The 9,721-nt window shown below is 30.6% G+C and overlaps 3 protein-coding genes across 4 annotated transcripts; all 3 read right to left on the bottom strand.

The window, feature by feature from the left end:
- Nucleotides 1-42: 42 nt before the first annotated feature.
- LOC127069757 (odorant receptor 94a-like) lies at nucleotides 43-2,426 on the bottom strand. Of its 2 annotated transcripts, XM_051007191.1 has the most exons (5): nucleotides 2,021-2,426; nucleotides 1,517-1,855; nucleotides 1,174-1,378; nucleotides 904-1,059; nucleotides 43-837 (listed from the first exon to the last, which is right to left on the bottom strand). In XM_051007191.1, exons 1-5 carry the CDS (start codon nucleotides 2,377-2,379, stop codon nucleotides 787-789), a joined length of 1,110 nt encoding a protein of 369 aa, XP_050863148.1. In that variant the 5' UTR covers nucleotides 2,380-2,426; the 3' UTR covers nucleotides 43-786. The 2 variants fall into 2 exon arrangements, with proteins under 2 accessions (XP_050863148.1, XP_050863149.1); XM_051007192.1 differs by lacking the exon at nucleotides 43-837 and having other exon boundaries at nucleotides 940-1,059; nucleotides 1,161-1,378.
- A 511-nt stretch (nucleotides 2,427-2,937) lies between these two features.
- LOC127069859 (uncharacterized) lies at nucleotides 2,938-7,092 on the bottom strand. Its single transcript, XM_051007432.1, has 11 exons — nucleotides 6,714-7,092; nucleotides 6,257-6,598; nucleotides 5,966-6,170; nucleotides 5,577-5,732; nucleotides 5,461-5,507; nucleotides 4,682-4,741; nucleotides 4,242-4,640; nucleotides 3,816-4,157; nucleotides 3,347-3,551; nucleotides 3,080-3,235; nucleotides 2,938-3,009 (listed from the first exon to the last, which is right to left on the bottom strand). The coding sequence occupies exons 1-11, from the start codon at nucleotides 7,076-7,078 to the stop codon at nucleotides 2,953-2,955; spliced, it is 2,334 nt and encodes a 777-aa protein (XP_050863389.1). The 5' UTR covers nucleotides 7,079-7,092; the 3' UTR covers nucleotides 2,938-2,952.
- Nucleotides 7,093-7,954: 862 nt separating this feature from the next.
- LOC127069858 (odorant receptor 42a-like) lies at nucleotides 7,955-9,590 on the bottom strand. Its single transcript, XM_051007430.1, has 5 exons — nucleotides 9,193-9,590; nucleotides 8,749-9,095; nucleotides 8,471-8,675; nucleotides 8,081-8,236; nucleotides 7,955-8,011 (listed from the first exon to the last, which is right to left on the bottom strand). The coding sequence occupies exons 1-5, from the start codon at nucleotides 9,565-9,567 to the stop codon at nucleotides 7,964-7,966; spliced, it is 1,131 nt and encodes a 376-aa protein (XP_050863387.1). The 5' UTR covers nucleotides 9,568-9,590; the 3' UTR covers nucleotides 7,955-7,963.
- Between the last annotated feature and the right edge of the window lie 131 nt (nucleotides 9,591-9,721).

The following is a 9,721-nucleotide window of genomic DNA, read 5'->3' as shown; positions in this document are numbered from 1 at the left end:
CTTCGTTACTGAATTTTTTCTTTGCATTCTCTCTCTCTCTCTCTCTCTCTCTCTCTCTTTCTCTCTTTCTCTTCGTTGATTCATTTTTCTATTTTGTTTCAAAAATATCTCGAACGATTAAAATCATATCAGTTTTGTTGAATAGAGTAAATAACGAAGATCGCAAGGAAATATAATTGTTATTGTAAATTGATCTATTGAAATTTAAGAACGACACTCAAGATTCGAATTTATTGTCTAACCATCGGCCACGTTTATCTTTTACCACTGCTATCTAAATACGTATACGCCTTTATCATTGTATAACGATACTACTACTAAAAAATTGGCCAAATTTCAAGATCCCTGAAAGATTGTATAAATATTTGAAGATTCAATCGCCTTTTTTTTACGTTCTCTATATTGTTTCGTTAAAATAATCAGGTGAATGTAGTGCCCAGTATACAGTCGACTTGGCAAATTTACGATCGTTTAACTCTTTCAATCTTCTTCATTGGCTTTTGCTCTGTTCGAGTAGATTGTAAACCGAGTACGAAATTTTTAGTAGTTACTTTAAAAAGAAGAAGTTGAATTAATAAAACGATCATTTTTATATGGTTATTTGTATATGTGTAATAACTAAAATTATTTGACGTTATTAACGTTAACGAATAAATCAGGATTAAAATTTTGTCTGATACTTGCGAGATTCTTATATATCTATATACAGTTGTACGTATATATATATATATATACACATACATGTAAGTAGTTTTTCAGTTATGTTAAATTCGTCTTTCTTATTGTTTATTGCGCTTTTTGAAGAACATTATATGCCGAATAAGAGGTTTTGATTAACTGTAATTAAAAAATTGTCCGAGTTTAATAAAAAGTTCTATTAATCGTACATAGAATCGTACTTACGTTCATAAAGGTATCGAGATTTACTGTGATAAAATATCCGCTAACAAATTCGATGGGATTTGCCGCACGTTGCATCATTATTACAATCATTTTTTGCGAACTATTGTCTAACGACGTCCAGTTTGACTCGGCAAATGCAACAGCAATGTGAATACTCTGAAAAAAAAAAAAAAATGAAAAATATTTGCATCTTTATTGTTTACAATCTTAAGTTCCAACTCGATCCTTTCAGTCGAATCATATTTAGCATCACTTACTGAATTAACGAACCTTCAATTTCACTTCATTGCCGTACCAACAGAAAATATAAATTTGGACCAACAAAGTCGACAAATATATTATCAGGGCCATGAATTCTGTACTCAATAGATCATTTTTAAGTAGTTCGAACATGCTCAGACAAAGGACTACCGAACTGATGAAAAATTGAGCAAATATCGTCATGACAAAAGCTTCATTCATTTTTTCAGCGATTCTAAAGAGAGAAAAGAAACGAGTGAAAATTATCGCAAATAAAAAATATGATAAAAATATGATTTACTATTTCTACTGTCTTTCGTTTCTAAATAATAAACAATATTTTTTCGATGATCAAAGAAAAAAAAATACTTACTGATAAATTTGATAATGATGTTGAATGCATTTTCGAAGATCGTCGATACCATTACAGTTTAAACGTTTCAATCGACACTTCAATATATCTATTTGACAACAAATTTGTAATAAAAATCCACAGAACAGTGCATCTATCGCGACGTGAAAGAGAGAACAAGCTGTCATCGATATCATTTGATAAAAGTAAGTTAAGTAAAAAACGATCGATGAGGAACAGTCGTAAGGTACCCAGGCTCTGAAGGGCAACGTTTTCGCTTGTAAGTCAGTCAAAAGAGAATTTAAAATACTTGATAAAACTGACGTCTCGATCATGATGGCATAGTGAAGCGTATTAGCCCTGAACAGACGAAATATCGATGAAACAATTTATCTTTCCATTCTCTTCTTTTTCATTTCCTTATTATTTTGATCAATGTTGCATTAATTATATTGTTTATTTTCAAACGAAATACAACAAATTATACTTATTACAAATTAATACTTTCAAAAACATTTAACTCACCGAATAGTCCGATCATATTTTTCTTGAATCTTCGATTCTTCGGAATCAACAGAAAAGCGCATTTCATCTACGAGAATGTCAATTAATTTTATAATTTTCTCTCGTGCCATCAATACGTTCACTGCTTTGCAAAAACCGATCACCATTGTCAAAAGCATGTGAGAGCTTTCGGTGAACTCGTTCATGTTGTCAACAGTGAACATGTCAATCATTTGCGAGCATAGAAAGGAAGAGACAAACAATATCACGAGAAAAGTATAAGTACGATAGATGATCTTTTTGCAAGTGGTTGTCCATGATGTTGGTTTCCATATACCACAAAATATTAAAATTTTGAAAGGCAACGATAAGATACGCATTCTTAATATTATTTTTATCTTGCAATTATATAATTTTGTTCGATTATCAAATTATTTCTTTCTTCTAATCATCTAATGATTCGATAAACAAGATAAGAAATAAAAAGAAACTGAATAACGTAAAAATTGTATCAATTATCCCGTTTTACAAAATCGTATTTCACATCGCTAGAAAGTCACGAATTTTTTTTATATGATAAACCAAGTGATACTGTCCCTGTATCTATAGTACTACTACTCAGGAAAAGACATTGTCGAAGCACTCTCTCTCCCCCACGCAGTAATTGCATGCGAAGAGACTACTGTTTATCCTAAAGCGTATAATTCCAGCCAGTTGCAATTTTTATTATCGATGATTTATCAAATGATAGGGTACATTTTACCTAGGATGACATTGTCTCGTAACAAAAGAAGGTAGTACGACGACAACTCTCTTACAGATGAAACTTTTATTCTTTTCTCCCTATATTTTTTGTACCTTTCAACATTTACATTGTGAATCGATTATTTAGAAATGATATACAACACTGGAGTCGTAGTTCTCCATTCCCTTTTCCGATATACCGTTTCTTATTATATCTCCTGTGTCTGCTGCAAAATATTATATGCAGAGTACGAAGTCTTAAGCACCTAAAATAAGAGACATAATGGACAAAGTATGGGATCGACGTTCAGGTATTATAGGGATGGGAATACTAACGCTGACGAAAGAATCTAAATTGACAGGAAGAATTCTTATGACGACAAAGACGATTGGTTTCATCGTACGTTTCATCATAAACAAAAGAGTCTTCCTGATATCATCGCTAAGTGTTATCCAATCTATATTGAAAATTGTCATTGAAATTTCTTTGCTCTGTAAAAAAGTATTATTTCATTTTCGATAAATAAGAATTTTTACTTTTATCTAACAATGAAAATATTCATTGTATTCATGCGTTCAAAAGTATTCAACATCTAATCAAACCTTCGTTTCAATTAGACTTCCATACCAACAATAGAGATATACTTGTATCAATACGCAACACATGTACAACAATATTTTTACACACTCGAAGGAAATCGGTGAAACTTTGGTTAATTGATACAATGTAAAACATACTGTCGATGTGGTGATGAAAAATTGAATGAAGATCGTAAATTCGAACATCTTAATCACGTTATTGGCAAATCTATAAAAGAAAAGCAGAATTATTTATTTTATTTATATAATTTCACTCGACTTTTTTTACGTATTGAAACAGTAATTTCCTAGCTCGTTAAACGGAAGTCTTTCTCCGTTTGAGAAAAATCTATTAAAAACATTCGTACATTACGTTCATTTTTAATGTTACTGTATTCATATGCGAGTAAACATCTACGAATTATATTCGGTAATAGAAATGATGAAAATGACACGAAATAAAAATTTAACAAAAAATCATTGATTAACTAACTTGTATATACAGTCGTGATGACGGATACATAGTTTTAGAGCAGGCTTATTTTCGTTTGTGATCTTCGTCAGACGATTCTCCAAAATTTTGATTTGACAACAAACATGTATCAGAAAACCGAAGATTAAACAATCCAAAGCAACGTGAAGTGCCGCTCCTATTAGAAATGCTAATATTTGATGAAAGTATGTTAAGTAAAATACATAAGTTGTCATGTTATTATCAAAAGGTAACCAAGCTCGAAAAGTTAATTGTCTTTTCGTCAAATTTGTAACTAGAGACAAAGATGAGAAACTAGCGACTGATGACGAGAGTAAGAGAACATAACAATGTGTGTTCAATCTACAAAAAAGAACAATTTTTAAATCGAATTAAATAAAATACAAACGTGCAAAAAAAAATATATAAATAATTCGTATTGCCAACCTCGACCACTTGTCAAACTTGACTTGAATTCTTGTTTCCACATCATCGGATGGTTCGTACGGCTCTTGCATCAATGTACCAATTAAATTAACAATTTCATTGCGATTGACCACGAGACTCAGCATTTTGAAACATGATATAAGTTCCGCGAAGAATATATAAATATCGTCGGAAGAATCACTCGAATCGTCTTCGTTCACAAGAATACCGATGGCTTGTGACAAGGACAGAGATGATACTAGAAAAGCTACAAAGATCGTGTATAAATTATATGCTAGACGTTTATAAAATGATAACGACCAAGATGGAGGTCTCCAACATCCACAGATGCTGAGAATCATAAACGATGATGCTAAGATCGTCATTCTCATGTATAAATTACAAATGTTTTTCCGATTTCTTTTTTAAAATATAACTTTTTTTTTTCTAATATCGTTTACTTGAACTTTCCATAAAGACTATCATTTTTTAATAACAATTTACTGACGACACAACATGCACTAAAAGTAAAACATTCTCACCAAGTAAAAGAAAACTTTTTATTTTATCGATATTTTATCTCCCCCATAAATCAGACGATCAATGTAATTCTATACTCTATAATCGCAGTATGTCATTATTATAATGTCAAATAGGAAAAGATACAATTTTTTAAATATGTAAATCGTTTTTCTTTACCTCACAGAAAAGAATGACAACCCTTCAATGTTCTATCATTATTGATCATTAATTATTCCTATGCACTGTGCGTGGAAGCAGGGACATAGCAGGAAAAAAATGCTTTGATTTTTTTCTCTCTGACATGAAATTATTATAATATAGCTGAGTCTGCCTTTTGCAAAGGTAGCTATTTGCGAAAAGCAAAACGTTTCAGTGAAGATTAAAATTCCTCTCTTCATATTCTACGTCTACCCTACTTGTTTTTATTTCAATAATTATTCTATAATTTCACTGTTTTTCAAACAAATCCGGATATGACGTAAATTGTCCAGTTGTCGTAATTCAAATTATACATATTTTTTTTTATAAAAATTGTATTACCTTAAGCGATAAAACAGGAAGGCCCGATGAATTTTCTTGCAGGTAAATTATTTTATTCTCCCCTTTTTATCTCTCTTGTAATTTTCATTAGTTACATCATACGTCTAGTAATACCTAAGTACTAATTCAAATCATTTACATTGGTTTATTTTTTTACATCTTTTTTACTTACTCTTCTTAAGTTTGTTCCAAAAAGTTGTATACCGTGTATGCGGTCTTAAGTATCTGAAAACGAAGACAATCGTAAAACATGGAACTATTACAACATTTTGTTATCATCATAAAAATACTGACGCTCACGAACGAATCGAGATTCAGAGGAAAAAGATCCATAACGATAAAAACGATCGGCTTAGTCGTACGTTTCATCATAATCAAAAGACTCTTCTTGATGTCATTGCTTAGCTCCATCAAATTTGTCTGGAACATTTCGTAGGCAATTTCTTGGCTCTGCGTAATAAATAAAATATTATTTTACACGTAAGTAGAAAGATTACTTTAATGATTCCTGGCGAATTATTTTTTACAGAAATGAAATAGTTTGATAGGAAAAAAAAAAACTTTCATTGATTCAAGCATTTTTTATCAATTTCTAGGAATATTCATCGCCGAGTAAAAAATAATTTCCATGAGAATTAATATTAATGATAATCGAGAGAAAATTAATATTTTTTTTAGCAGACCTTTAGAGTGACTAAATGTCCGTACCAGCAGTAGAGATACACTTGGGTTAACATGCTAGACATAAAAAACATCATTTTTATAAATTCCGAAGTATTTGCCGATACTTTTGTTAATTGGTACAGTGTAAAACAGACTGTCAATGTACTTGCAAAAAACTGAACAAAGATTGCAAATTTAAATGTTTTATTTACGGTAGCAGCAAATCTGTATAAAAAAAGAGAACAAGTTGTTAAATATTTTATATTCAATTATGTCTACAAATTTGGAAAGAATTAGTCGAGTAAATTTACTTATATATACATTCGTGATGACGAATACAAAGTTTCAAGATGGTCTTTCGTTCATCCGTGATATTTGTAAGACGATTTTCCAAGATCGTAATCTGACAGCAAATGTTTATGAGAAGATTGCAGATCAGAGTATCTAGAGCGACGTGAATCATTGCTGCTATTGTCACTGCTAGTATTTGGTGAATGTACGTTAAATAAAATACAACAGGTGTCATGTTATCGTCAAACGGCAACCAAGCTCGAAAAGTTAATTGTCTTTTTTTAAAGTTTGTAATCAATGAGAGTAATAAAAAGTTGCTCACCGTTAATGAGATCAAAGATGCATAACTGTGAGTGTTGAACCTGAGAAAGAAAAATATTCCAATATTTTGATACGTAAGTTATATATGCATAATATAATAGAAATTAAATAAAACATATATGTTATATAAATCATTTTGTAATTTATATTACAAACCGAGATAATCTGTCAAACTTTGTTTGAATGTTCATTTCCACATCGTCCAATGGCTGATGTGGTTCTTGTCCCAGAGTAACGATTAAGTCAACGATATTATTACGATTGACTACAAGACTTAACATTTTAAAACAAGATACAAATTGTGCCAAGAATACGTAAATATCGTCGGAAACATTGCTCGAATCGTCTGCGTTTACAGCAATACCGATCATTTGCGATAATGACAGGGATAATATTAGAAAAGCTACAAAAATCGAGTATAAATTATAAAAGAGACATTTATAAAATGAGAGCGACCAAGATGAAGGTCTCCAACATCCGCATATGCTGAGAATAACAAATATCGATTTTAATAGAGCCATACTTATACGCGAATGAAAAATATTGAATGTATTTTTTGAAATGAAGCTTTTCTACTTGAACTTTCTACGAAGATTTTATAAATCCTTCGATCGTTATACGATAAACTATTTTTCATAAAGTCTAACGTCCGGCATGAACTGATTGAAATATTCTCACAAACTAAAAGCACATATTTTTATTTTATTGATATGACTACTTTGTCGTTCACATGAATGATAAGGACAAAGTAATTTTATACTTTGTAATCGAAGTATGTCATTATTATAATAACCACTATGAAAAGATGCGTTTCTTTAAATGATATTTTATTATTTAAATCATCTCTCTTTATTCCGACAGAAACGAGCGACGACTCTTCAATGTTCTATCATTATCGATTATTAATTATTCCTATGCACTGTACATGGAAGCAGGGGCATAGTAGAAAGACAATGATTTGATTTTCTCTCTCTGATATGAAATTATTATAATATATTTATGTCCGCCTTTGCATTTGTGAAAAGCAATACTTTTCAAAGATTAAAATTTTTCTTTTTATTTTTTACGTCTTCACTGCTTACCTTTATTCCAATGATTATTCTATAGGTTTAATGTTTGGAAACAATTCCCAAGATGATATAAGCTGTCCACCAGTTGTCGGAAAATAAAATTTTAAACGTCACAATTAAAATTATTCATATTTTTCATGTTATTTTCAATTATAGTTGTATTACCTTAAATAATAAAACAGGAAGCAGGATGACTTTTCTTGCAGGTAAATTGTTTTATTTTTCTCTTTTTATCCCTTGCAATTTTCAATATTTACATCATACGTCTATAATATCTAAGCACTAATTCAAATCATTTACATTGGTTTTTTTCTACCTCTTTTCTGATTACTCTTCTTAAGTTTGTTCCAAAAAGTTGTATGCAGTGTATGCGGTCTTAAGTATCTGAAAACGAAGACAATCGTAAAACATGGAACTATTACAACATTTTGTTATTAACATAAAAATACTGACGCTCACGAACGAATCGAGATTCAGAGGGAAAAGATTCATAACGATAAAAACGATCGGCATAGTTGTACGTCTCATCATAATCAAAAGACTCTTCTTGATGTCAGTGCTTAGCTCCATCAAATTTGTCTGGAACATTTCGTAGGCAATTTCTTGGCTCTGCGTAATGAATAAAATATTATTTTACACGCAAGTAGAAAGATTACTTTAATGATTCCTGGCAAATTATTTTTTACAGAAATGAAATAGTTTGATAGGAAAAAAAAAAAACTTTCATTGATTCAAACATTTTTCATCAATTTCTAGGAATATTCATCGCCGAGTAAAAAATAATTTCCATGAGAATTAATATTAATGATAATCGAGAGAAAATTAATATTTCTTTTAGCAGACCTTTAGAGTGACTAAATGTCCGTACCAGCAGTAGAGATACACTTGGGTTAACATGCCAGACATAAAAAATGTCATTTTTATAAATTCCAAACTATTCGCTGATATTTTCGTTAATTGGATCAATGTAAAGCAGACCGTCAATGTACTTGCAAGAAATTGAACGAAGATTGTAAATTTAAACGTTTCGTTTACGACATCAGCAAATCTGTATGGGAAAAAAAATCGTTGGACATTTTTTATATAATTATATTTAGAAAAATCACTCTTGGAAAATTTACCTGTATATACACTCGTGATGACGAATGCAAAGTTTCAAAATGGTCTTCCGTTCATTCGAGATATTTGTAAGGCGATTTTCCAAGATCCTAATCTGACAGCAAATGTTAATCAGAAAATCGCAGATCAGAGTATCTAGAGCGACGTGAATCATTGCTCCTAATGTCACTGCTAGCATTTGGTGAGTGTACGTTAAATAAAATACAACAGGTGTCATGTTATCGTCAAACGGCAACCAAGTTCGAAAAGTTAATTGTCTTTTTCTAAAATCTGTAATCAATGAGAGGAATAAAAAACTCATCACTGATAATGTGATCAAAAACGCATAACTGCGAGTGTTAAACCTGAGAAAGAAAAATATCCAAATATTTAGATATATTAAATTGTATATATCATATAGATAATTTAAAAACGTATACATTTTTTTTTTTATATTTGACAATTTATATTACAAACCGAGACAATTTGTCGAACTTGATTTGAATGTTTGTTTCCATATTGTCCAATGTTTGATATGGTTCTTGTACCAGAGTAACAGTTAAGTTAACAATATTATTACGATTGATCACAAGACTTAACATTTTGAAACAAGCTACAAGCATTGCCAAGAATATGTAAATATCGTCAGAAAAATTGCTCGAATCGTTTGCGTTTAAACAAATATTGATCATTTGCGATAAAGCTTGAGATGATATTATAAAAGCTACAAAGATGGTGTATAAATTATAAACGAGACATTTATAAAACGAGAGCGACCAAGATGAAGGTCTCCAGCATCCACAGATACTGAGTATAATGAATATTAATTTTAATACAGCCATACTTATACGCGAATAAAAAATACTGAATTTATTGTTTGAAATGAAGCTTTTCCGGCATCGTTTACTTGAACTTTCTACGAAGATTTTATAAATCCTTCGATCGTTATACGATAAACTATTTTTCATAAAGTCTAACGTCCGGCATGAACTGATC

The sequence above is a fragment of the Vespula vulgaris genome, chromosome 16, assembly GCF_905475345.1.
Source record: "Vespula vulgaris chromosome 16, iyVesVulg1.1, whole genome shotgun sequence".
Classification (NCBI taxonomy): domain Eukaryota; kingdom Metazoa; phylum Arthropoda; class Insecta; order Hymenoptera; family Vespidae; genus Vespula; species Vespula vulgaris.
This window is presented reverse-complemented; position numbering and strand designations above follow the sequence as displayed.

What these genes read in the sequence shown, in the direction of transcription:
- LOC127069757 (XM_051007191.1), bottom strand. Translation starts at nt 2,379, where the DNA reads ATGCGTATCTTATCGTTGCCTTTCAAAATTTTAATATTTTGTGGTATA. An exon ending in CATCATTATCAAATTTATCA is followed by an intron (nt 1,379 to 1,516) that starts GTAAGTATTTTT and finishes TTCTCTCTTTAG; the next exon opens with AATCGCTGAAAAAATGAATG. An exon ending in ATCTCGATACCTTTATGAAC is followed by an intron (nt 838 to 903) that starts GTAAGTACGATT and finishes TTTTAATTACAG; the next exon opens with TTAATCAAAACCTCTTATTC.
- LOC127069859 (XM_051007432.1), bottom strand. Translation starts at nt 7,078, where the DNA reads ATGGCTCTATTAAAATCGATATTTGTTATTCTCAGCATATGCGGATGT. An exon ending in AAGTTTGACAAGTGGTCGAG is followed by an intron (nt 4,158 to 4,241) that starts GTTGGCAATACG and finishes TCTTTTTTGTAG; the next exon opens with ATTGAACACACATTGTTATG. An exon ending in CATCACGACTGTATATACAA is followed by an intron (nt 3,552 to 3,815) that starts GTTAGTTAATCA and finishes TTTCTTTTATAG; the next exon opens with ATTTGCCAATAACGTGATTA.
- LOC127069858 (XM_051007430.1), bottom strand. Translation starts at nt 9,567, where the DNA reads ATGGCTGTATTAAAATTAATATTCATTATACTCAGTATCTGTGGATGC. An exon ending in AATTGTCTCGGTTTGTAATA is followed by an intron (nt 9,096 to 9,192) that starts TAAATTGTCAAA and finishes ATATTTTTCTTT; the next exon opens with CTCAGGTTTAACACTCGCAG. An exon ending in CATCACGAGTGTATATACAG is followed by an intron (nt 8,676 to 8,748) that starts GTAAATTTTCCA and finishes TTTCCCATACAG; the next exon opens with ATTTGCTGATGTCGTAAACG.